This window comes from Apteryx rowi, unplaced genomic scaffold (assembly GCF_003343035.1).
Source record: "Apteryx rowi isolate R43461 unplaced genomic scaffold, aptRow1 scaffold_511, whole genome shotgun sequence".
In the NCBI taxonomy this organism is placed as follows: domain Eukaryota; kingdom Metazoa; phylum Chordata; class Aves; order Apterygiformes; family Apterygidae; genus Apteryx; species Apteryx rowi.
The window spans coordinates 50,730-77,143 of NW_020450774.1; the positions used below are offsets into that span (position 1 = coordinate 50,730).

Here is a 26,414-nt window from a genome sequence, read left to right on the forward strand (position 1 = left end):
CTAAAAATATGCATGTCAACTGCTGCCCTGATTTTCTCCAAAGCACTATCAGCTGTATTATACAAAAATGGACAGCTTACCCTGGCAAAACGCACTCCATGAGCCCAGCCATATGGATTTTACCAAAGAAACAGAGGACAAAGTGTACAGAGAGGAGCATGGCTAAAACTACCCGATTATCCAGTACTGATAATGTCTATTTACAGAGCAGTTGGCAACAATAAGATTAGGCAAAAAAGAGGGTTTTTTTTGTTTTTTGTTTTTGTTCTTTTCTCAAATGCAAAGGGGAGTAACATATAGAAAAAGTGCAAAGGAAATAACAAGAAGTTCTGACCTGTAGCCGAGAGCGAGGGAAAGTCTCCAAGGGAAAATGGGTGTCCATGCTCTTATGTGCCCTTGGTGTTGAAGGCACGGCAGCATCCGCCAGCACGCACCGGACAGAGAGGGGTCCGATCGGACACCTTGGCCTCTGCGTCCTCTGAGAGCACCCTGATGTCCCCAAAGGACCTCCAGAGAGGATGTGTCACTGCTCCATTTCTTTAAATTTTCTCTTCTGTTTCTTCATTATGGCTTTCCCCCTGTCCCTTCTCTACTCCACTTCTTATATTTAGCACTTTTTCCTTCTTCTCCTGCCTTTTTGCTTAATCTTTGGGTCACATTCCGATTGGTCTCTAATTATCCTCTTGCAACTCACTGCACAGTGATGTAAAGCTCAACTACATGATTTTTAAATACAATCAGTTTTTAACGTATAACTGTTACATTACTTGCAGGCATAACTTTGCGAGATGGGAAAATCCCCTCCTTGGAGGGAAGATCATGATCACAGAAATAATTCCATTAAGTTGTAAAGATTAAAAATATGCCCCCAATCCATTTGGTCTAGAACGCAAGAAAGTGTTTCATTAATTATTGTTTCCAAATCTGTGAGCTACATTTGTGTCACACATCATAATGGCAGTATTAACACCAGCTGTGGTCCTGCTTTGCATGATGCTCACCTTGCGCGAAAGCCTCCTGCACATCTCCCCCGACACCCGCGAGGGAGTCCTGGGGGACGTGCGTCGGGGTGGAGCCAGCCGAGGTGGATCTGACRGGCATGGGCATCGGGCCGCTCGCTCCGTGGGTGGGCGAGGAGTGCGCAGAGCCTGCTGCTTGAGCCTGGACGGGAAATAACGAGACACAGTTTCCAAATTTTTAACTTTGTATTTTTTGGGTCAACATCTAAAAATAATTCTGTTAAAAAAAAAAAAAAAAAGTAAGGAAAGACACTTAACCAAAATATTCACAAGCTGAGTAATGCGAATGTAYGCTCAACCACTGCATCTGGCGACCTTTCCCTCAGGCAACACTACGAAAACCCCCAGAGCTACAAGGCGGCACGGAGACGGTGAAGGTGCCTCCTCCACCACGCYGGGCAAGCACAGCCCTGCTCGGCCTCCCTCCAAGCGTCCGGTTTACGCACGCCTGCAGGGAGATTCGAGGGACCCATACCAATTTGGATTAGTTCAGGAACCAATGTTTAACTTTGGAAAAAAAAAAACCCCAATTGCCCATTATTAAATAAAACAAAGAAATTAAGTTTGGGCACCTGCTAAAAGAAAGGAAAGAGTGCTGTTTTGTAGCGTGTTTGGAGTGCAAACAGAAAATCTATGACCAGAGGTTGACCAAATGCACACAGGTGACGCAAATGATTTATTAATATTTGTGCAAGAAGTTCAGATATGCTGTTAAAATCAGAATTTCTTTTTTTTTTTTTTTTTTACATTTTCTTGCATTTAGTCTTTAGCAGCCAGGCTGGCCAAGAACATCGCGGGCTGCCTTTCGGAGCGCCTAGGGAGCAGCTCTGCAATACGGGTAGCGGCGGCTTCCCAACCAAAGCTTCAGCGCTCCCATAAATCCTCCGCCTCCCTCGGCTGGGGTGAACACAGATGGGAAGTGCTGGTCCCAAGGGTCTTCCAGACGCTGAGCGTGTGCTGGAAGTCTGCTGAACTTCATAGCAAATGACACACAGTCATGGGCCAGTAACTTTTTCCCTGCGGCTTGAAAGCTCCGAGCTGTTGTAATAGTTAYGCAGGCAAAGTTCCCAGCGGCTTCAAGGACAACGCTGCCTGAGCAAAGCCTCCAGAGCACCACCTAGGTCAGACACCATGGTGGATGAAGAAGCAAAGGAGATGGATTGATGAACACATGAGGAGAGGATAAATATGGGCCACTACCGACATGCACTTGTTGGCTCCACGTTGTCTAAAAGACAATTTCATTAAATGCCTGGTACTTCATGGCAGCGAGAGCGAAAGCGAAGAGGCGTTTATCCAGCAGTGCATCTCTCCAGGTTCTCCACGGCATTTTCAGAGACCTCATCTTCTCATTTCCCTCCTCCTGCCAGCAAGTGCGGAGATCCGTGCAGCCCAGCTCAGGAGGGGCAGGATCCCGCTGCGACCTGGCCGGGCTGGGGGGCTGCGTCGCTCCGGGAAGCCCTTCCCCTCCACACCATCGCTCCCCGAGAGCGCGATGTCAATCTCCCACGGAGGCAAAGCCGTTATTCATAAGTGCTTTGAATGGGCAAAATCCCATTTCATTGCTAGCGATCTTGTTATCGTCCGCAGTGATTTGTTTCTTTCCACAATCTCTAAATCTTATTGCTCAACTCCAAACTCATTACCGATCAGTTTTGTCTCGCTTCGCTAGCGCTGATTTATGATCTGCAACCGTATTTATATTTAAGCGCTGCCTGTGTGCTGACATCGATCGCAGGAAAGCTGCTCATAAATAATTACATATTAAGGCTGATCTCGCCGGGCAAACCAGCGGTATTCCCACCCGCTCCACCAGGAYGGTGGTTTCTGGTGGGCTTCTAGGTCCTGATGGTCCCCATGTCACCAGGGGTAAAACTGCAACCAGCCTGAAATTGCTGAGCCTCAAGCACCCGGGGCTTTCGGCAGCCCGTATCTGCTCTGCGTTGCCCTCGACGCTTTTCTCGTTGCACGGCGGGGCCAGGGCTGGGTGGCAAGAGCATGGCGAAACGGGCGCCCGGCTGTGCGCGGTCGCACAACCCGGGTGCACAACCGGCACCGCCGCAAGAGGAGCACGTCCGAAGCAAAGCTCTTACGGCAAAACCACCGCACTCCTACGAACTGGACTGGCCAGGAGAGGACGGGGAAGAGAAGACAAAGGCGCTGTCACCTGCGAGTGCAGATTTCAGCCACGCTCACGTCAAGCCCTACCTTGCTGCCATGTCCAACCTTCTGTGAAGACACCCAGGAAAGAAGATGATGCTCACGACCAAGTGAGGACAGCTACATCTGCCATCTACTTAGTGTCTCCCTGCCAATGTGACTGATGGCCCAAGGCTGATGATAGATATTAAAGGTAACATGTAAATCTGCTCATGTGCAAAACTGTTGTTTTGAAACCATGTTAATAATGCAGGGATTCAAAGAGCTAAGTAAAACATTCTTGCAACGCTGGTACCAGCAGGGGAGCAGGGAAAATTRTATCTTTCAAATCATTAGTAAACAAAGAAAATGCACACACAACATCAGCAACTTCATTTCCCTGCATCAAAAAGCAAAATAAATCCAGAAAAAAAGACCTGAAAATGCACACTAACTGGCAGRAGTGTCTGGATTTGCATTCGGCCATGGAGAAAGCGGCCTTGTCCACTGCTCGGAGGTGCCAGTTTAGTCCAGAGCCGGTCCTGCAGGCCCAGGGCTTCGAGCTGCAGCGCTTGCACAGGCCCAGGGCTCCGCTTTGCAGGAAACTGCTCATTCCCTCTTTTCCTCCCAAACTAAGTGTCAGTCTTGGCAGTCACTTAGATGAGGAAAAAAGCCCATGCATAAATTAAAAACAGAACTAAAACGAGCATTAATACCCACATCAAAGGTAGAGGCCAATTAGTCGGAACTTACTTTTCCCTACAAGAACGCTAGCGAAGGATGTAGGAAGTATTTTATGTTTTGAAATTTGTTCCCCAGATTACACCTCTCGGTTATGGGACCTCAGTTCCCATCACTGTTAATCACTTGAGACCTATTTATAGTGGCAGGTGTGAGAGGGATTAAAAATGAAAAGCCTTCTACAGATTTTTTGTTTGGAAAAGCAAGAGTTCAATTAATAGCATGAGACTTCATTAGTGACCTTTTCCCTCCCCAAAAACATATTTGCCTAAACCACGGAGGGCCAAATTTAGCTCTGCAAGGCAAATTCAACCCACTCCACACAGTTCTCCGCATGCGGCCCATGGCATTTGTTGCAAATGTGCCCTCTCCTTGGATCAAAAGGAGACTTTGAACCCTGGAAACTTCCATTCTGATGGGCTGAAATCTGGTAGCAAAAATCAAGAGAGCAGCACCTAGACACGTTTTATCTGCATTAAGACTTGAGCCCTGGGGAAGGCAAATCTTTTATTTATTGTCATTCATCTTTGAGACATCTTGTGTATACAAGGTGCCCAAGCACTTGGGATTGAGCTGGTTTTTAACCGCTGGGCATGCAGATGAGTCGTGCCTGTGTGCACACCGCCAAGGGGCCGCGACTGTCCCTCCTCTGGCATTCCTCGCAGTGACACAGCGCCCAGAAACCTCGGCGATGCTGAGAACGGCTTCCAAATGCACACACACACACAACGTATCTCAGGGTAGACCAGCTGCAAGGTGGCCCACGAATGCTTGCTGGACGTGTGAACGGAGCTCGCAGAGCAGGTCTGCAAGTTCAAGTCTGCTGCTGTCCTCTGAGCTCTCCTGGACCAGCGTGGCTGCAGCCACCTCCACCTTCGCACGCTTAGAGCTGCTTCTTGCAGGGGGAGCGGGGCATGCCAGCCCTCTGGGCTGAGGGCTCCCACCTCACAGAGGTCTCCGGCAYGACCAGACGAAGGGACTTCCTAAAAGTCTCATTCTGTGAAGGGACGAGGACAGTGCACACCTACCATCCAGCTGGTACAAAAGGCAGCCCCCAGCCTGGCAGTTTGTGGCTTAYGGAAAAAGAAGGTGGGCTACCTTCTTGACTGAGGCTGGAATGAAATTCAGACACTATTCTGGCAAAAATTATTAAGTCTTGAGAGTGATCTTATTAAGAAAAAAAAGACCAATATAGGACATATTCTAAAAGACACATATCTCTTCACTTCTTCTGACTAACAATCTCAGTATTAAAAAACCTGTTTTCTTTGAAAGATGGAGAAGAGAACACAGATCCATCAAGGATGGGARCATTCATATCTCCAAAACAGAAAAGTCTATCAGAAAACTCTGATAGAGTTGGGATGAGAAAAAGAAACTCAAAAGCCCATCTCTTGTGGTTGTACCTCATCACACTAACAAGTGAGAGAGATGCTTTTGGGTCTGGAAGTTAATCCAGAATCACAGGTAGCAAGGACTGAAACTGGATACCATCTCCCAGCACCGCAGGCTGAACACCTAGCTCAGCTGGCCCATAGCTAAGGAGTCGCTGGCACTGCATGGTGCTCCTGGCTAGGGATGAGCAGGTGAGCTCTAGCTTCAAGAACATTTAACATCCACACGGTGAGATGCAGGTATGCGTGAGTCCGKTCACAAAAAACACCTGAGCTTATTATTAAGGAAGAGGCAATCTGGAATGGACTTCCTAGCTAAGGAGAGAAGCATCTCTCATTATTGACCTAGAAGACCAGTGAAAAGGCACCCCATGGCAAACACCGACACTTGTCAAAGTACAGGAAGTCCTAAATATTTTGCATTACCAAGTCATCTACCAGATGACAGGTGGGACAGGAAATGGTCTGAGCTATTCCTGCATGTGCATTGCATGTGTGATCTTGCAGGGGCTGCTACGGGGCCCTCAGAGTTTATGTCTCTAGGAGGAAAGAAAGAATCTGCTCTCATGCATCTCTTCACGCATCAAATACATGAAGAAAAGTGGCAATCATCACTGCAGAATTTAAAACATAAAAGTAGCACTGACATCACGGATTAAATGAACAGAAGCTTTGAGAAGGAAAGGAAAAACGATTGAGTCCAAGTAAATTTATAATGATGCACTCACAAAAAGACAGGGCAATAAATGTTGATTCAATCGCAGCAACAATCTCAGGGGTTTTGGGGGTGTTCATAGCTGCACACATTCGAGAAGGACTTCATGAATATACACTGCAGGCACTGCTGAAGCAAAAAATACTGTTGTCTTCTGTGGCTGGATGTACTGCTGGTTAGAGCACACACATAAACAAGTACTTGAAGGAGAGGAAAAGTGTGTTTTTCAGGCTCCGGGCTGACATGTGGTTCTCCAGTTCCTGGTAATATCTGTTTTCCTCTAATTCCAGAAAAAACAAAACAAAATAAATCTATTTTACATATTGATCTCTCTATTCTTATACTTTATATAGTGTATGCGCTCTCAAATAGGCCTGAGTGTTTTCTCTCTGCACCGAACGATAAGAGGTCCTGTGGAAAAAATGATGCACGTGGAAAAATGATGTAAGACCTTTTGTCAGTAATTATGATGCATATACAAAGCAAAAAGAAATAAGAACGTATGAGCTGTCTTTAACCTGGCGTTTCCTAGCTGTTAACATTGTTGATACTACCCTGCGCGGTGCCCCTTGGCCCACGGCTCTTGGCACGGCAGTGTGTTGCTTACGGGACCCTCCAAGGAGACCTGCAGCCCCAAGAAACGCAACGGATTAAACCAAAGGAGGATGCCGAGCACCCAAGGGAGCCCCAGGGACACTCRTAACGACTGCGGGCCTCGCTCCCAGCCTCGGCTCACGGTGTCCGTAAGGAAAAGACTCCTGTCCTAGGAGTGCGTTGCCTACTGAGAGAGCAAGAAAGACATCTGGTGGACACCGACAAACTCGGAAGCGGAAAGAAACAGCAGAAGAGCCTGTGTCAGCAAAGGCAGCGCTCGGCCGGGAGAAAAGGAAGCGGCGGGAGGAAGCGCTGGTTTTAACTGAGCCCCTGCACACATGGGGCAAGTGACCCACAAACAGCCTGGGGAGCACGGACAGATAACGGATGCGCTCGGGAACGGCTTCCAAGGCTGAATAAGAAGGTATCATTGAGGGCAAAGCAATAAATCAGTCTCACAGCCTTCCTTCTCCAAAGACCGAAGGCAGAGAGAGTACAAGAAGAAATGGGGAAAGGTCATAAATACTGGAGTTACGGCTGCTCCTGAGGACTTTGAAGCTGCTAAAGTGGGTCTGTGTCGCGGCTTTTGGTTCCGTTCCTCTACTCGCCAGCGCAGGCGAGTGCGTTTCCAGCTTCGCTCGATAAGGAGACGGGCTACGGAGGAGCAGGCAGGTGTGTAAAGCCATATCCGAGTTTGTTGGCCTACGAAGAGACGACCGTGSTCTCTGGAATTACAGCCTTATAAAAATCCTGGGAACGGGCATGTTATACGTTCCTTCTGAAAACTGCACCAAGGAGGATACAGATGATGGATTTCAACTTAGGAAAACAACTAAGGAAACCTCTGACCCAGCTCCTGAAATGTTTGGGAGCTGACTTAGATTTATTGGCACRAGTTTATCAAGTCTTATATACAATGGTTCTGAGGTTTAATTTAACAAAACCRTAATATTTCCTGAAAAACCTTGAAGAGGCAGAGCTCTGGCCCTTGCATCAAAGATAGTTAAATAGGGGTACAGGAAGAAGTGACTGTAATAATAGCTTTTAATAGATATACAAAATAAATACTCTCTCACCATCACTTCCCTTGTCCTAACAGTTGTCAAAWTTTCTACAATCATCATGACAGAGAAGAGTTTTAAAGGAGAACAKGATCGCTGAATCATTGAAAAAATTAGGGGGGAAGGGACCTCAGGAGGGGCCTGGTCCAAAGGTCTCCTCAAAGCAGGGTCATCTCCAAAGCCGGAGCAGGTTGCTCARGACCTGGTTCAGCTGATGTTTGAAAATCCCCCAAAATGGAGATTCCACCATCTCRCTGGGCAACCGGTTCCAGATTTTAACCACCCTCATGGGAAGGAGTTTCCTTCTTATACCCAGTCCGAATTTCCCCCCCTGCAATCTGTGAACATTGCCCCTTGCTCTGTCTCTGCGCGCCTCCGAGAAGACTCTGGCTGTTTTCTCCTCAGTCACTCTTCAGGTGACGGAAGACTACATCTGGGTCCCCCCCTTTACCTCCTCTTGTGGCTAAAAACACCCAGCTCATTTGTCATATGCTTTAGCACCCTAACCGGAAAGTTTTACAGAYGTTGGACATTAGGATAAATTTTTTCATTGGGAGGGTACTGGAGCGCTGGAACAGGCTGCCAGAGAGCTGGGGGATCTCCACCTTCGAGGTTTTCAACACTTGCCTAGATGAAGCCAGAACTGACTTGATCTAGTGCTGGCAACAGTCCTGTTCAAGGGGAAAGTTGGACTAAAACCCCCAGAAGGCCCTACCACCCAACGTTTCTATAATTTTACGATCCTATAGATGTTTACTGAGAAATTAAAAAAAATTGTTTTGCAAGTAATAGATATTTAATTTAATACTTTTTATTCAGTGAAATATTTTTATATGGATAGATAAGGATAAAAGGGATAGTGTATTATACACATAAAAACAAAGATTCAACATTACTTAGATAAGTGATTTAGACAAGTAAACATCTTACCATGCCCCAAATAAATTTATTCCAGAAATTATGGCAGAAACAGAGCAAAAGTGAGAATACGAACACATGGCCTACAATTCTCATTTTTTGCTCTGCATCTTTTCTGTAGGAAATAAAGCAAGTCAGACTATGTCAAATAGCATCCAAGAAAAAGCACGGATCTTCATTAGAAAGTGAAATGGGAATGGGTTTTTCATCTGCATATCATACACATTCAATTTCTAATTCAGATCTACCCTGCTTCCTCTGCCTTTATTTATGAATCATGAAATGGCTCTCGAGACCGGCTTGCTCACGTCAAGTATCGTGGGGCTAAAGCTGGAGAGCTTTTATAATATTCACCCTAAGCAACTGGAGCTCTTTCTTTCCCATGCCGCAGCGGCTTTCTTTAAAACAAAAGCCCTCTCTTTTCTCCCAGGTGCTCTCCCCATGCGGACGGCGGCGAGAGGCCCGCGGCACTYGGCGCTCCGGGATTCACGGCACGCTTGGCTCGCTCCGCCGCCTTCCCCGTCTCGCTCAGCCTCTCCGGCCCCGCGTAGCCCCACCTTTGCAAACAGCGCTGGCACAACCACGCTCGCCTGCGCGCAGCGGCCACTGCTAAGCTTCTCCCACGTGACATGATCGCAAAACCTCGTAGAGCAGGAAAGGAAAGAAAAACTTTGCTTTCTGCGTATGTCACCAAAAAGCTGGCAAGTAGGAAATCAAATTAGTCTTTATATGGATGTATAGGTCATCAGTCTAGCCTACATCATCTGTGTTTAAAATTTCACACATATATACAACCCGACAGCTAGAGCGCCCTTGCATTCCTTTGCTCATTTTGGGTCTGAGCCAAGTCAATAAATAGCATCGAAGAGTCTGAAAGCAACTAGCTGAGATGCTCTTTGCACGGAGGTTAATTTTGTTTAGAAAAGTCTTGTAATATTGGGGAAATTTATGAGTACTGAAGAGTGTAAATATTTTACCAAACAGAATAATACGGATAACTCCCGGCAGGTTAGCCAGACAGCGATCCTCYGCAAAACAGTCAAGCAAACAAACAAGAAACAGATAAGTTTCTAACTTACAAGGAATAAATGCCAGAAACGTAGCAGATGTTGGAGAACATGGTTTTGCTGAAAACAGGCCTTGCCAAATAGGATTTGATTTCCTTCCTTGGGAAGATTATGAATTTTATTGACAAGGGTAATTACAGAGAAATAATATCCTTTATAAGGCATTTGATTTAGTAACATGTGACAGCCTCAGGAAAAAGTTAGCACTAAACACGGAAAAAGCACATGCTGCATGGATCAAGATATTTGACAGATGTGAACAAGGTGTCACTGGTGGGCAGGTCCCACTGGCGGGAACCGTTCACCAGCACGGGTGGCTCTGCGGGAAACGGTATGCGGGCGCATATTAAGTATTTTTGTAAACACCTGAGAATGAAGTATAAAATAGCATGAACCTTTGGAAGACATGCAAAAAGACCGTGAGAAAGGTAACTCACGTCTGGGGCTGCCCAGGYAGCGCTGGGGCCCTTGAGCACCGCGCGACTTCCGACAGCCCCAGCTAAAGCTGCCTCCTGACGCAGGGACTCGATACACCTGCAGGACAAGCAAGTTCTCTCCCAGGAGGTCCACTTTGGTGTTACGACTAATGGACACCTACGTGCAAGGAGGTAGCGAACAGGAGCAGAGAAGTAATTTTTGCTGTATGGTGACYGAAGAGTTCCCCTGGCCTTAATTTCCGTGAATCAGCAGTCCTATCCACCCAACGCAGCACTTCCCATTGACCCGGGGGGTGACTTGGGTTTGGTCTTCAAACAACCACCCCACGACAACCACGCGAATGCACCTGCTCCTCCGGCCTGACCCCTGGCTTGCACACATTCCCCCACCTTGTTTTGCAGTTTTCTTCTCCACTGCAGTTCCCTGGAGCAAGAGCAAACCTGTTGTGAATATTCCCGTGTATGTGCACACGGACACAGCCAGAGCGGGCCACAAGCATCTCTTCCGGTTAGGGTCTATCACAGTACTAACACGGTGAAAAACTATGAAAAAGTTTGCAACCATTACCACTGAGTTAACAAAAATAAACTCTGTTTATTGCAGTTTCAGGTACTTTCTTCTGTAGTCAAGAATTATGAAAACTATTCTTTAAAAAGGTGAAGTGCTGAGAAAGGACATTACTTGCTGACAAAGACCCACTTTGGCCTCAAATGAACAGAAGCACAGAAAAATATAGTTGGAAGAAAACATCTAACCCATCCCTTTTACACCACAGCTGGTCCGGCTCTTCATAATTCCTTCCTGACACATGTTTATCCAACATGCTCTTAACAACCTCTTCATTAAGATTTTCCTAAAGTCTAAATGAAATTCCTAAATGAAATTTGCAGTAATTGAAGCCTGCTGCACGACCCAGCCCTGGTGGATATGGACAACATTTATTCCCTTTCTCTTTCCAGTTATCTTTTATATATGTGAAGGCTTTGAAAACCCACCCTCAGTCCTCTCCTCTCTGGAGTAAACAACCCTGGTCCTTCAGCCGTGTCTGATGAATCAGAGGCTTAGAAAACACGAGCTTTCTCACCCATCCTCTCTGGACCTTCTCCACCTTTTGGCAGTCCGGTGCCCAGCGCTGGACACCCGACCCAGGCCAGGCCATGCCGAAGGCCAGCGGAGCAGAGGGCTGCGGTTGTGCRTCTTTGAGAGAGCCCCAAAGCAGCACTGGCCTTTTTTAACACCGTGACAACCTTGGCTTGTGTTTGTTTGCCGATCCAGCGCAGCCGCCGGGYGCTTCTCTGCAGAACGGCTATCCTCCCAGCTGCTCTACATTTTGTGTTTGCTTAGCTGATTTTCCTACATAAATGTGTGCAAAAACCTGCACTTATGTAGAAAAATCAACTAACAAAATGTTTTATTACCTTCCAGATATTGTTACAATTTCTGAGGATAATTTTGAATTCTCATCCCATTCTCCAAAGCCCTGGCAATCCCCTTCCACTTGATGCCATAAGCTAATCGAAGTCCCTTGTAGGAAGACTGAATAGTAATTAATTCAGGACAGAAAGAAAGAACTACAGAGTTCACTTCATACATCTTTCTATTTTAACAGGAAGCCCTGGGCAACTATCTGAAGAACTCTTTTCCAACTAAAATTTATAACTGCTTTACATTAGATTCGTCTAGACCACTTCTCACTTTACAGAGGGAAAACAAGAGCTTGCCGTAGAGTAGGCCTGCACAAATATAAATGAGAAATACAAGCACTATGCTTAAAGTTAGCTGCTTTCTGTTAATACAAATTTATTTTAATTGCTTTAACCTGTGATAAAAATTGAAATTGTATTAAGTCGGTTTGGTATAAGGTCTTGTCCTTACAGCTTTTCACAAAGAAATCGGACATATACTAGAAACACAACAACCAGGCAAGCACTACCGCAGGTTACACATATCGAATTTTATTTTACTGGGAGAACACCGAAGCTCTCCTCCCTGTTATTTAGTTTCTGTGCTGAAGATAGGGCACAGGCAATCAAAATATCATCTGCCAGGTAAAATCTAAGTGTACGGCTCTCTTATTCGACGGCAGCATCGGGACTGGTCGGGTTAAAATGGCGCACAGGACCTGCAGGAGCAACGTTGCGTCCCAGCGGCACGACTGCAATCACCTGAGCTACAACCGCCCTTTCATGCATTTCACCAACATTTAGGTCTGTACTGTCAATTATTGTTTTCCTTCTCACTAATACTTTTAAAATTATTTATGTTAACCAGAAACGTAGAAAAAAACTTCCTTTCAGTGCTACAAGTGAAACTATTGCTGCCTTCGCTTAAAGAATTTCAACTAGATGGAAGCGTGGGCTAAAAATAATTCGCACTCCCATTYGCAAATATTCTTTTAAGAAAATAGCTAAAACAGAAAACAAGGTTGGTAAATTCAGAGCCCCTACCGATCAGTCTTGTTAACCTTATTGTTGTACGAAAATTAAATTTGATTGTCCTCCGTGGCACATTAGCCGGGGCTATCTGCTCCGAGAGGCCTTACGCTTCCTGCCTCCCTTTTACGCATTACAGTAAAATCTACAAGAATAATCACATAAAGGAATACATAAAAAGCTTATTACTTCAGTAGGCTAATAACCTTTCTGAAGCGTTAATAAAATCCCCCCACTAAAATCTAAAGCAGGGCTGTTATCATGGCAACGCAGTGGAAGAGGCACTCGCTCCACACACTGCCGTCTCCCGAGCGCATGGACGGCAGCCAGGTAGCAGATGGCTTGTGTGGACAATTACCTTCATTCTGCCGCAGCGTGTTTAAATAAAACACACTCCGTCCCCTTCATTACGGATTTTCAGAATCACTGCTCACATATTGCTCAGAAAAACAGCGTGAGAAAAGTACGCCGCACCGGCAGCGCAGGGGTCCTGCCCAACGTGTTGCTGGCATCCTGACAGATACGCATCTATAGATACACATATAAGAAAAATAAATACAAATAGAGAGAGCTCGTGCGGGTGTGAGTGAGAGGATGCGTTGCGAATATCCAAACACAAACCTCCAGACCGGCGCTGCTCTAGTTGGGATCCCTGCGGGCACCGGGCTCCTTGCAAAGCACAGCTGTCTGATCAAACGGTGGTGAAAAGACTGGGACCATGAGACAGCACGTTGCCTGTCGCGTCGCAAGGTTGCTATTTAATCGTYCAAAAAGCACGCGGTTCGGTTAGGTACGCAACCGTCCGCCGCGAGGCCGCGCGGGCCGCGAGACGGGAAACGCGGGAGCGGGGCCGCGGCGCTCACGGCACGCAGGGCCAGGAGAGCAGCCCAAGCCCGCGGCGGGGGCAGAGCGGCCGCCTTCGCGTTTCAGTCCTTGGATTAATTAACGGCAGCTAATTGGCTTTTTCTTTTCCTTAGGGACTCGGCTCCCCTCCGCTGCCYCAGCTCCAGCCCCGGGGAGGCGGGAGCCCACGGCGCGGGTGGGAGCCGCGGGCGGCACCGGTACCCAAAGCACCGCGCTGACCGATCCACGGGCATTTCCTACGGCAGGGCAGGATTCGTCCCATCCTGCTGCCGGATTGGTAGAGCTCCAGGCTCAGCACTATTTCCACTGCTCTCCTGGCAACCCGATCGCATTACTCAGCTCTTTTTACGATTTGCTTTCTCAGCTTTAGTTCTAATGCACCGATAACCCATTATTTTGGGACGATTCTTTCACGCGTGCTTGCTGCCCTTGATACGGGACGTGGGTATCGGCGAGCACTTCACCCCTCCAAGTCGGGCACGGCACCGCTGCCGGGGACCGCCGCAGGCGTCCCCCCCTGCCCGCGTCCCCTCCGCGCTCGCCGGCAAGCGGAGCGATTCCACAGCGCCCGGCACGCTCTCCGCAGACCGGAGCACCGTGTCCCTGCAGCGGGACGAGYGACGAGGACGGTTCTCGCCGAACCGTGACACAGGACGGGAGGGGGGCAACGGAAAGCTCCACGTGACTTTTCCATCGGTCGGATTTAGAAAAATCCGCGTGTTCCAGGGGCTACCACCAAGAAACCAAAGCTTTCCTGTACCGGTGAAAATAAAACAGAAGCCGCGTTAGGTTCCTGCCTCTGAAAGGGCGACTTCTGCCCGGGGGGGGCCTCCCTATACGCTGCTATCGGCTGACTTTCCCGGGCACGTTCTGCTGCAAGTCTGCTCAGAGCCCAGCTGCAGATCTGAGGTCCCAGAAGGAACAGGTCTGTTCCTACCCACAAGTCTGCTGAATATAAGATAGCTGTTTGAATTCCTTCATTCATGAAATATTGTTTGTTTTCATTCCTTTCTATCCCCCCAGCTGGGGGATACGGAGCGGGGATCAGGAAACAATAAAATCYTGGTTACCACACAGAATGCCTCCTTTTTCCTAGCTTCTTTCAAAGACTGACATTTTTGCTTTCATCCACCACTTGCACAGTGATGGGGCATGTGCTGTCTCCTTTTCGAGCAGGGCCTCACGCGGGGATTCAGTAACTGCGTTCAATATGTAACAGATTGTTCCCTTCCCCAATATCTAGTATTTCCTCAAATTCCGCTTGATTTGCTCTCTCATTTGCAGCGGTTCCCAGGGCTCTTATAGTTTCAATTCCCATACGACGCCCCGGCTGACTTGTATTACACAAGACTAAAAGCAAGTGTTATCTTTCAAAATTATCTGAGTTTTGTTTCCAGGCTTCTCAATTGGCACTTTCGTGCCTCTAACGCGGCAACGACCTCGTGCCGTCGGAAAGCTTTCCGCCCGCCCCGGCGCGAGCAGGGCTGCTCCCAGCGCATCGCTGCGCAGGAGGGCTGGAGGAGCCTCCCAGGCTTCGCCCCGCCGCATCGGCCCTGGCAGGGGCGGTGGGAGCGCAGACCGCAACGTCTGAATGCTGGAGGGGCATAAATACGTCGCCAGAGCAACTCGTCACCGTCTTCTCCGGCAGGTCAGAGCATCCTCCCCGTCCTTGCCAGAAGAGGAGACACAGATGACTGCGGAAAGTGCCTCCGGTCCAATTTCCCGAGCATTAGAAAGAAAAAAGGCTAGAAAAAGGCACCCGAGCTTGGAAGAGCCGTCTGCTCTAACRGAAGTACGAAGGCTATCGGTGACTCTAGCTGGCTTTGAGCACGAGTACAACGTCCCTTGTGATGTGCAGCTCCCATGGGCCATCCATGGGAAGGTGGGAAGGTGGCCAGGGASCAGGCCCACCGCTCCAACACGCCGCGTCACCGGCAGGCAGCAGGGCGGGCGCACGAAGGAGACGAGGCTAGAGACTGAAACCACCACCGCTATCGCAGCATATCTAAACACAAAAATCACCTCCTTGGCATTTCACTTCCCAAGATCAACCTCCTTCTCCCTCCATACAAACGAACCGGCTCTACCTACAGCTTAAGAAAAGACAAGTACAGCTTTTGATATTTCTTGGGCAGGGTGTAGCAACTATTCTGGCGGAAGCCAGCCAGATACCTAGACAAATAAAGAGCATATGGAGTAAGTACCAGAACTAATGGGTCTCTGATCAGATCCAACTTTTAAAGTCACGGATTAATTCTTCCTCGTTAATAAGARTATAAAGCTAAAAAGACAGTACATAAACAAGTTTACACATGAACTTCTAAGCAGGCAAGGACCTGTGACTTTGCAAGAAAGTTGGACACAGACCATAGTTCTGTCTAAATACATGATAGATATTGACAACAAAGAAGTAACATTTCTAATCTTGGATGAGTTATGTTCCCTTTTCACAGATCAGAAAGAAGTTTCCGGCGCTTGCAACTTTTGGTGGCCATATTAAACAAAAAGATACACATCTAGAAGCATAAACTTAAACACTGCACAACATCCAAAGAATAAAGACTTTTCTGGCTAGCCTGATATGATAACTATTGCCAAAGATACGACAAGGAGAAGGATACGGGAACTGCAAGTGTGAGAAACTGAAAAGATGGATTGTCAATTTTTGACCAAGAGACAGAGGAGTGAAATCTTCGAGCCAGAAGACAGAGCTATCAAGGAACGAGCCCGAGGCAGAACGCAGTAACAGAGCACGGGAGACACACCTGATATTTGGATTTGTTCTCTGAAACACTTGCCAGTACAGGTCAGCTAGCAAGGCAAAGAGCTGCAACGTGTGATTATATCCCTCCATAAAGGCAAGAAGAAAATGGGTTCTGCCGAAAGGCAACCTACAGCCTGGAGGATACAAGTGGAATTCCTCAAGGATTCATCTTCTTTAATATTCTAATTATGTGCACGAAAATAACTGCACTCTAATGAAACTTCCTGATGACATAAAGGTTAGGATGAATCACTAATACAGAGGAAGATCAAAATATTATACATGAAGAACTGGATGAACGTGAAGATTAGAACAATAGAAATGGCATGAAAAACAGTAGTGCAAAATAGAAGGTTATAMACTTAACAGGCAAGAATTTCTAATTCCTGCTATAAGGTGGGAGCCAATCAATCAAAGTCAACAGGAGAAGAGAAGACCTGGGCATACTGCACGATCACAGTATAAGTACTCGTTTCCAGGACAGTGCAGTCATCTAAGTAGCCCCAGGATACACTGTCAAGGTATTACCATTAATATTCCCTTATCTCTATTCTAACATACAAAATGCAGATGAGACGCTCTGCATAATACTACGTACAATTCTGATTATTCATGTTTCAGAAAGATGAATTCAAAATGGAGAAGGAGGGAGAGACAAAAGCTCTCTGTTTTCCATCTTAGCAAAAGTAACTTTTAATCAGAAGTAAAAATATTACTGCTACCTAAGAACAACAGCTTTGTGAAAACCAAGATATAAAAATTTTAAAAGTTCCTTGTGTACCCAAAACTAGGAGCCCAAAGAAGAAGCAAAAGAATTAGAAATCCTGGATAACAGGACAATAGAGACAACTGATAGTACAGACACAGTGTTCACAGAGACTCTGCATGCTTGGAATGCTAAAATTCAACTTTTTCCCATTTAGGAGAGATGAAGAATGTAAAGAAAAAAAMGATGTGTGTGGGTGGTAGCACATCTTCTTAAATACTTTTTCTTTAGATATGTTGTTAATGCAAAACTCCAGGATCTTGAATGCATAGGGTTCAGTTAGCTAGCTGACATAGGCGAAGAGTGTTCATGCAATTAAGTATCATAGTAAACTAGACAGCAGCACGAGCTATTCTTTAAGCACCTCCTTGCAAAGCACAGAAGAGAAGTTGTTTGGTTTTGGAGGCTTTAAATTTGAGATGGGTCTGCAAGAGTTCCATTAGGAACTCTGTTAGTATTTACAAAGGTTAGAAATTGTAATCTTCTTCCACAGAGAGCACCATAGCCAACACAGGATAACTATTTTGGACTTCACCAAAGTGAACAATGATGAAATAGTTGATGCTGTGGAAACTGATAGTTGTTCTGGGACCAGAATTTTATGACTTGATTACAGTTCAGTATTACAATACAGTATTTCACACTATTCTCTGAAGATACTTACTTTTAAAGGCAGCAGGCTGGATAACTTGAACCTGAGAGTCCCTAAAGAGTTGCCTGAAGAGTTTTTTTGGCCTAAAGACATCTCTTTTTAATAAATCCTAAAGGAAAGGAAAATTCTGCATATTAACATTTTTCCCAGACAATATTAAAAATGAAAAGCACAGTGACTGGGTAACTAAACTAGTTAGCCTAGTATTAGAACCAAGCAAAATAATAGAAAAGCTGATGACAGATTATATTAATAAAAATTAAAGGAATATAACTGATTATAATTATCAGGATGTTTTAGTGGGCTGCTGTGGTAAAGAGAAGTGGAGGCGATAAGAAAATAGGGTGCCAATGGCGATGGTATTGGAATACCTGAGCAAAATACTTCTGGAGACTGCACTGTAAAACAGAGATTGAGAAGGAGAAGGTGCTCAAAGAGCCCCCCACAAAAACCAGAGCCATTATTTAAAGATTGGAAAAAGTGACTGTTAGTGACACACTCGAAGACCTCTATCTGCTTAGCTTATCCAAAAGAAAATTAACAGATGACTTTTTCTAAATAAGTAGGTACAGAATCCCAGAATAGTTGAGGTGGAAAGGCACCTCTGGAGATCATCTAGTCTGACCCCCCCTGCTCAAGCAGGGTCACCTGGAGCAGRTTGCTCAGGACCCTGTCCAGACAGCTTTTAAATATATCAAAATATGTACATTCACAGGATGAAAATACTGGATACCAGGAATGTTCAATCTAGCAAAGAAAGGTAAAATCAAAACCAGCTGGAAGCTGAAGCCAGGTACACACAACCTGGAATTGAGACAACACATTTTTCAGCAATGTGTGGATGAACCACTGGGATAACTTACAGTGCAAACTAACGGATTCTTTGTTTCATCAAGTTTTCACACTAATATTAGAGCCATTTCTGGCTAAACAAATTAACACAAAATGGAATTTTATTGGTTTCAACCTGGAGTAACTCAGTCAAGTGCAATGTCCTATGATATGAAGGATGTCAGACTAGCTCGTCTAGTGGTCACTTGCTTTAAGACTTCAGGACTCCACGGGCTATGGAGACAAGTTTCCATGATGGACATCCGGACTCTTAGGCCAAAGACTGAACTGAAATAAGGGAGACTAAAAGTCTCCATGCCAGTTTGACAAGGAAGCCAAGGGATAAGTACTTACTTAAACACTTCCCTTAAGAACTGCCAGAGAGCTAAAGGTATTTTGGATGGAAATGTGAGGGCCTTGAGTGCACCAACAAGCTAGGCAACATCTGCCACCTCCCCAAGGGTTTGGCTGCACGTGCTCAAGGCCGGCTATGACATGGTGTGGCCACGTAACATGGGACGAGACTGCTGGGAAAGTGGRCTGTGGGCTGACCCCGCTGACCACCCTGTCCCACTGCGGTGGGGTGGTGAGGTGCCCACCTGCCTCCTGGCTCACCTGCTCCTTACGGGCCATCTGCAGGTGCCAATGCAGGTGGTTACTCACCACGGTGAGCACAGGCTTGGAAATGTGAGAGCTTAACACACGGGCAGACTCTGATCTTATACATATTGTATGTCACATACTGTCATCCAGGAAACGGCACACCAACTCAACCTTAGAAACTCAGATGTAAGACGCGAACATAAAGAGCACCGTGAAATTGGTATGTGCAACATAATTTTAACATTTCTAACTATCTGAGGAGCTTTGCTATGCAAATTTAAATGTCTTCTGAACATAAAAGTATTCACTGAGAAGTGAATTGCCTAGCTTGGAGGATTTTTTAAACAAAAAATGTTTTCTACAGCTAGACAACACAAACTTGGAGGAATGTATAAATAACAGTTGTAAGGGAACAGGAATCTTCCCAAGAACTTGAAACACTTCAGTCATTTAAAGAAGGCTGCTTTGAGGAAAAAACATCTCCTTTATGGAAAAAATACATGGCAAAAAAATGCATTAACAGAAGATTGTTATTTTCAAAAGAGAAAACAGTTTCCTACAGAACCATGTAATTAATGAAAAATCTGATTTCTCTGAGCTTGCTCTGTTATTCTATAAAGTTTGGAGAAAGCCAGCCAGAAAGCAGAACTCTCAAGTCAAAATTTTCTTTTAGATCCAACACCTAAATTTGCTACATGGTTTGGATCATTTATCTGACCAGTTCTGACAAGAACATGAGATACTCCATATTTTAGAGCAATACATCTTTTAAGGAAGATATGCTCCTCTTGACACATGCTAGGTGCACAGCTGTAAGGATGCTGTTCTGTCTGGGTTATTTACTATACTGCACKCATTTGCCMTAATTTYGGCATAGCCTGGCCTTGTCTTCTCAAAGYTWTTTTTCAGGAGTCAGTRTTAGCTTGCAGCCCCTAGTAAGGAATCTCCCCTGTGAAAGATGTAATTGGAAATCAGCTTTCATGCCATGATGAGGAMTGATCTGGGCATAAGATATTTCCTAGAATGTTTCAGTGCTTAGAGATTAAGCTTTATTCATGAGGAAATCTGGGACCACAGAACGATACTTCTCTCTTATAAGCCTACTGCTTATCCAAAAAGGTGCCTCCCCCAAGGCACTCATTACACAGTAACACTATGTTCATTTAATGAATGAATATGCCAAGGTGGAAGAAGTCCAAAGCTGGGCTCCTACCTCCCTGACATGTTGCTCCGGCCCATCATCACTGCAGAAGTCACAAGCCAAGTCTAATTGACCAAGAGTCAGTCGTGTGCCATCGCAGCAAAGGCCAACCGCGTCCTGGGGTGCGTTAGCAGAAGCGCAGCCAGCAAAGCGAGGGAAAGGGTCGTCCTTCCCCATTCACACGTGTGTCCAGAGCAACCTGCTCCAGCTGGAACTGCTCTGGGCAGGAGGCTGGACTAGAGACCTCCAGAGGTCCCTCCCAACATACACCGTTCTCCAGGCCAGAGGCAAGGCACACAACGTGGATCATCCAGTGCAAATCCGCAGAGCCAGTTCACGAGTGAGGAAGGACCACGAGCAATTTGCAATAGGGATCTCCACGTGCCAGGAGGATTATGTAACTGCTATAAGTCATGGAGCACAAGCTCTCGTAATGCGACCCCATGGTGACAATCRCGTAAAGGAGAAGAACATTAATTCTGATTCCAAATTGAGCCCTGGAGCCTTTACTGATGTATGCAAATAAAAAAAGGTATAGACTAGTCCTGGGGGAGTCTGGTGTGGGGTGGTGATGGAAACAATTACTAATTGGATTTGAGAATTTGCTTTCCTAGGACATTCAAGTACGGAAGCTAATGCCACTGCCTCAGATTCTGGAAAAGGAGAAAACACTGGGTGCATTTACAAGGTCATTCATCTGATGTTTAAATCCATGACTGTAGTGTCTGAGAGGAAGTGTAAAAGCAACAGAGTGCTCAAGGTTTTTGCAGGACCTTAAAAGGTGTGGCTCGAGGCTTGAATTTGTTGGCAAAAAAGGAGAGGAAGCCAATGAAGACAGAATGTGGGCGAGGACAGAAAACTTGGGAAAATATTTAAATTCTTCATGGCTTCCATCATTTCCTGGAACACTTTCCCAAAATTTTATGCAGTCCTTAAGGACACGAGAGACTGTGCTTGGGAAGCTCTGTGCTGGTGTGACAAAGACTGCCAACACAGGTGTTGCTGTAGCCTAACCTGGTGCCAAAATAACACAGCCTGGTGCGGTGCCATGTAAATGGCTGAAACAGGCATGATAAGTTAGCAATACACGCTGGAGCCACACATACATGTTCCAGTGTTGGCCCTGAAACACAGGTACTGGGGCCAGCACTAGCACAGAGCACATGAAAGTCAGTGCAATATGCTGCTTGCAGTGCAGAAACCAAGAACTGCCTGGAATGTGAAAAAATAATGCATTATTCACAAGAGATCAGCATTCATTTTGAAATCAACAGTGTTGACAAAATGCAGAAGACTTTCCAGGAGTTGAATTAAGAAGGTTACTATGTCTACTTGTGTTCAAAAAGTTAAGACATGAATCCTTCTTTGGCTGAATTTGTAGCCAACTCTCAAATCTTATCTTTTCTAGCTTCACATGAAGCTTTATGCAATCAAAACCGTAAGAAATCAAGCAGTGGCTCGTGGAGCAGCCACAGAATTTCCACGCTGCTCCCCATAACCAAAAGCAAGCCATCGGTATAGGGTTTGGGGACTACTTCCAGAGCGCCCCCGAATGGGGGCTGAGAAAACCAGAGCCTTCCTTCGGCGTTCCCAAGAACTCCGCACAAAGTTTTGCTTTTTCATCCGCTCTTCCTTTGAAAAATTTTTATGTGCCTGCCTGAAAATCAAGAGAGAGATGAAAACTACTTGTCAGTGGGCTAAGAATAGGCACTACGGTGAGAGCTGGGGGAGGCAGGGCTCTTTACGAAGTCTAGTTTTGCTTGGGGAGCCAATCTCCTGAGGTCACGCTGAAGGCGACAGCGGGAGGGACAGCGTCCTCCAGAAAGTTATTCAGAGCAAGAGCCTAATTCAGCCTYTCTGACTTGCTCTTGGAGGACTACTGATTACAGGCAGAGTCATGAAAACCGGCTTCACGAGCTAAACTTAGCTGTTGTGAATGTCCCCCGTGCTCTTAAAGAAGCACTGGCATCATTAATGTTGGAAACGTGAAAGCTCCCAAGACCCACAGTCTCTGATGGTTTCAGTATTTATGCTGATCTGTGCCTGAAGTCACACGCTGACCTTTCTCTGCATCTTTTCACCCTCAGCTTCTCTCAGTCTAAATCTTTAGAAAGTCACACTCTCAGTCCAATTTTCACTTTTGAAAACTGATATAGATTGCCAAATATTATTCCTCTCTTCCAGTTAAAACGAATTAGTCATGCTGATGGATGCTGTTATCCAAAGAGAACATACAGAGGACCAACCTGCATTTCTCTGAGATTTGGAYGGGAAATGGGCTGCACTGAGACCAAACGACGAATTTGACACGAGAACGTAAAAGGCCTAGAAATTGCACGTGCTTAGTGCCAGGCTTGAGCTCCTTGTTCTGCAATGACTCAGATGGTTTAACCCCCCCAGGAACACCTCCAGCCGCTACAGCCGGGGCCCCCGTGGTCCAGCGTAAGGACCACGGGGTTACTCCAAGCTCCCTTTGAAGGCACGTGAAAGGGACCATCGCGCTGCCCAGGAGCTACCTCCTAAAGGACAAGTGTTCAACGGGGATCTTTAACTCTCACACAAACATAAGGAAACCTCTCTGGCCGTGAACTCTCTTGGAAAACATTACTTCTGCGAAGAGAGCGTCTTTGAGAAGAATTGTACTCCTGAAAAATCTCCCTCTCTTTTTCTGGCACGGAAAACTGTCTCTTGAGAGGAAAATTTGCTCTTATGCTACTCTGTAATTTCCCCCTTACTGAAAAGTTAAAACAAAAGTCTATAAATAGTCGTCCAAATCCATGTCATGCAGCACAACTTGCTGGGATGCCAGCAGAAGGGAATATCACGTACGAAACGGAGACGTACGTGTGGGCAACGCGAATGGCAGCGGAGCGCAGCGCTGGCGGATCCGCTTGGGCTTAAACCCCCGAGGGCTCAGCTCTCGCAGAGTGACGCTGGAGCCAGTACCACCGGTGTCACTCCTYGAGCGAGACGCCTCGAGTCTCCGGCCTTCTGCTCAAAACGCGTTAAGTTTGCTAAATGCTAGTGAGGTATGTCTACAACCGACATACCAAGCCAAAGTATTAAAAAGAAAGAAGATATTAATTATGAAGAAGATATAGATACACCTTTCACTGACTAAAGAGTAGCATAATAAACACATTCTTAACAATGATACAGAAACGSGTATTTTACACTCAAGTCAACAAACTTAAAACTAATCCTTGAACTAAAAAAAATACATACAGTTTGATTTCTGTATCTATATGTTTTCTCTGAAAAACTGTAAAGTGGAAAATACCGGTTAAAATAGATTAAAAAATAAATAAAGTATTTAATGGGAACAAAATACAATGAGGAATACAGTTTAATGAAAGCATATCTCATTGTTAATGTAATATTATCAATATAAATTTTTGTGGAAACAGGTCAATAAGGATTTTTTTAATCCATTTCAGGAAGACTGTAATTAGAAAAAAATATTTATTTTGGGCCTGAGAAAAATTGCTGTACAATGATGAAATCTGTAATTCTTTGGGTAAATATATCTATGCGTTTGTAGAAAATGGAAGACTTAGAGTATCCTTAACTAGTCATTTCCTTACTTTTTGAAGCCCGGGTTTTGTAGATGCTCATAGGTAAGTAGCAACCAGTTTCTTAGCAACTATCACTAGTTTTCTGGTTTACTACCTATACAATTTTCAAGGATTTGTCATCCTTTTTAAATGTACTTGGCTCTTAAAAAAACCCAAAACAAAACACAGGCAGATGAGTTGTCTGCAAGGCTTGTAGTCCAAGGAGTCTATAAATACTTTACAAATGAATAACCTTACCCATGTGAGTAATGAAGTTATCTACGTGCAAACCTACCCCTCGGCATACGCCTCCGCAGGCAACGGCCCACGCGAAGCGCAGGGAAGCGGGAGCTGATGCAGGAGGGGGCACGACAACGAAACAGCCTGGCCGCTCMACGCCGAAGGCCACGGCAGGAACCCGATCCACCCTCCTCCCTCCGCCCGGTCACCTTCGTGATGCACGCGGGCTCGCTACGCGCGGCCAAGCTGGCTGCCTGACGCGGGGCAGGCAGCGCCGCCAAGCAAAGGCAATGGCTATTACCTGCCGCAGCTGGGGGACTTCTGGAGGGCTGGATCTCACGGGAGATGTTTGGGTGCCTGGCGTGCACGAGACCGGAGTCGTCTGCAGGCTCGCCGGGACCCTGGGCGAGCCCTGGCGCCCCGAGCTCCCCAGCATGGGCACCGCTGTGCCCGGGGCCGCTGGCCACCGCTTTCACTCCTCCCTAGGTGCCCACATTAGCTGTGGGCTTGGAAAATGAGTCATGGAGAGCATGTCATGGGATTCACGCTGACTTCGACAACCACCCTTACAGCAGGGTAAGCGTTGGCTTCTTTTTTTTGAGCATGTGCCAGTGTGAATCCCCCTATACTGGACTGGCAAAAAGCAAACTGGACTTAAGTCTTTAGTAAAAGGTGCAAGATTTACTGGATCTGAGCAAGCAGAATCCACTCTAGACAGGCAGGAGAAGCATCAGCTGCTACCTGAGTTTGAGACCAAAGTACCGCTCGCCCCAACTTTGCCTGAGACCTACACAAGCATCTCATGCTTAGCAAAAAGCAGCAGGTCGCTCCCTTGTGCAGTTACTTACAGCTGCTGTAGGCATGTTTTTAAAAGCCAGCTCCTCACGTCCTGGYGAAGCTCGTTTGATCTTTGGAAGGAGTGGCCCACTAGCTAATTAATAACAGAGTATGACGCATTATGAGAGCCTCTCTGATGTGATGCTGTGGTCTTTCAATAAGCTGCAAATAGCCACAAAGAGGAAGGGAAATAATCTGAAAGACTTGGTCCTGTCACTCTGAAACAGCAAGGCCCAAGGAATATCCAAAATAACACCCTTCCTCCCATTATGGACTGTGATTTCAGATGGAAAGCTGACAGGTTGATTATTTGGCTGATCATACTACGCGCTATTTGCATGCCAATGTATGAYGCTGTAGTCCCATGCACACAATATATTCTGATCATCAAAGTCAAATGTAGGTGGTGTGCTTCTGGTAGGAAATTTGTTACTGACTGAGAACAGACAAGTCCCTATGGATTCGGTCCCCTATGATGACAATATGATCTGTTTTGTATTTTCCAGGAGCCTACACAGGAGAGTACGAATAGGGCATACTCTGGTGGCATCATATCGGAGCTGGAGGATGATAAGAAAAAAAGCAAGCATTACCAACAGGAACCTGAGACAGAACACACTTCTGTTGCATCTTCTTGCATCAGGCACAGGAAAAAAAAACTATTTTCCTTTTTTTTGAATTAAAAAACAGAGAAATGAACACCAGAATTAGCTTCCATCTACAGCAAAAAGCATACGCTGTTTGGCAACAGGTTCATGTAAGAAGCATCACTTTAGAGACGTAAGGATCATGAGAAGCACTGTATGGCACAAAACCAGATACCGGAAACTCAGGCAATGGCTTCTGCCCCTCGTGTCTGATGCCAGTGGCAGAGCAGTGAAGTTTCTTAAATTTCATGCTCCCTCATTCCCAGGCGGCTCACAACAGCAGCATCAAATTCACGGAGCTGTCAGCTGAGTAGCACGCACAGTTGTGGATGACACGGACTGGYGACCTCCACTCTATTTTCTTTTATCTCCTGTGGGTGGAACGGCCGTTGTCTAGGATGCTTAGGAATGGAGCTGAGACGTAAGATGGGCAATGCACAGTGCATGACACGGCGTACACTGCGTAAGAACCTTTTAAGAAGTGCCGAGAAGGACCAGTCTCCCTGATAACCCCAAGTCCTTAAAAATCTAAACTGGAACCTGGTCTTTTCAAGGGAATCCCAATGCTTGCAGCCTTGACGCCCTATTTATAATTACTGATACTGGGTCCTTGATCCCAGAAATACCTCTTGCTTCCTGATCCAGTTGCCTTAATAGTTTCTTTAAGTTCCCCATTACTATCCAAGAGTTTCAATAGGGAGAGAATCACTCTGCTCCAGTTTAAATAAAAGCTGCACTTGGCTGCTGTGGTCTGGCAGTTTGCAGAGGTGAGATGCAGAAGAGCTTGGGCCTCTGTAGTCACTAACCTTTAGACGTATTCTTGGCAAACAGATTTCCCCGCAGCAATGACACAACCAGGTAGCTAGGATGGGAATGGGCACAAGATACACAAACCCTGACAGAAGGGCTTAGCTCCATTTTTCCAACGACTTTAATC

General features: G+C 46.0%; 1 protein-coding gene across 2 annotated transcripts in view; it reads right to left on the bottom strand.

Annotated features, from left to right (window-relative positions):
* DTNB (dystrobrevin beta) overlaps window positions 1-26,414 on the bottom strand; it is a 215,193-nt gene that overhangs the window by 14,378 nt on the left and 174,401 nt on the right. For both annotated transcript variants that reach the window (XR_003255841.1, XM_026080215.1), the window contains one exon: window positions 1,002-1,161. Coding sequence is in view for 1 of the 2 variants with exons in the window: in XM_026080215.1 (XP_025936000.1) it covers window positions 1,002-1,161 (160 nt within the window). In the remaining variant the exon portion in view is untranslated. The remainder of the gene's footprint in view (window positions 1-1,001; window positions 1,162-26,414) is intronic.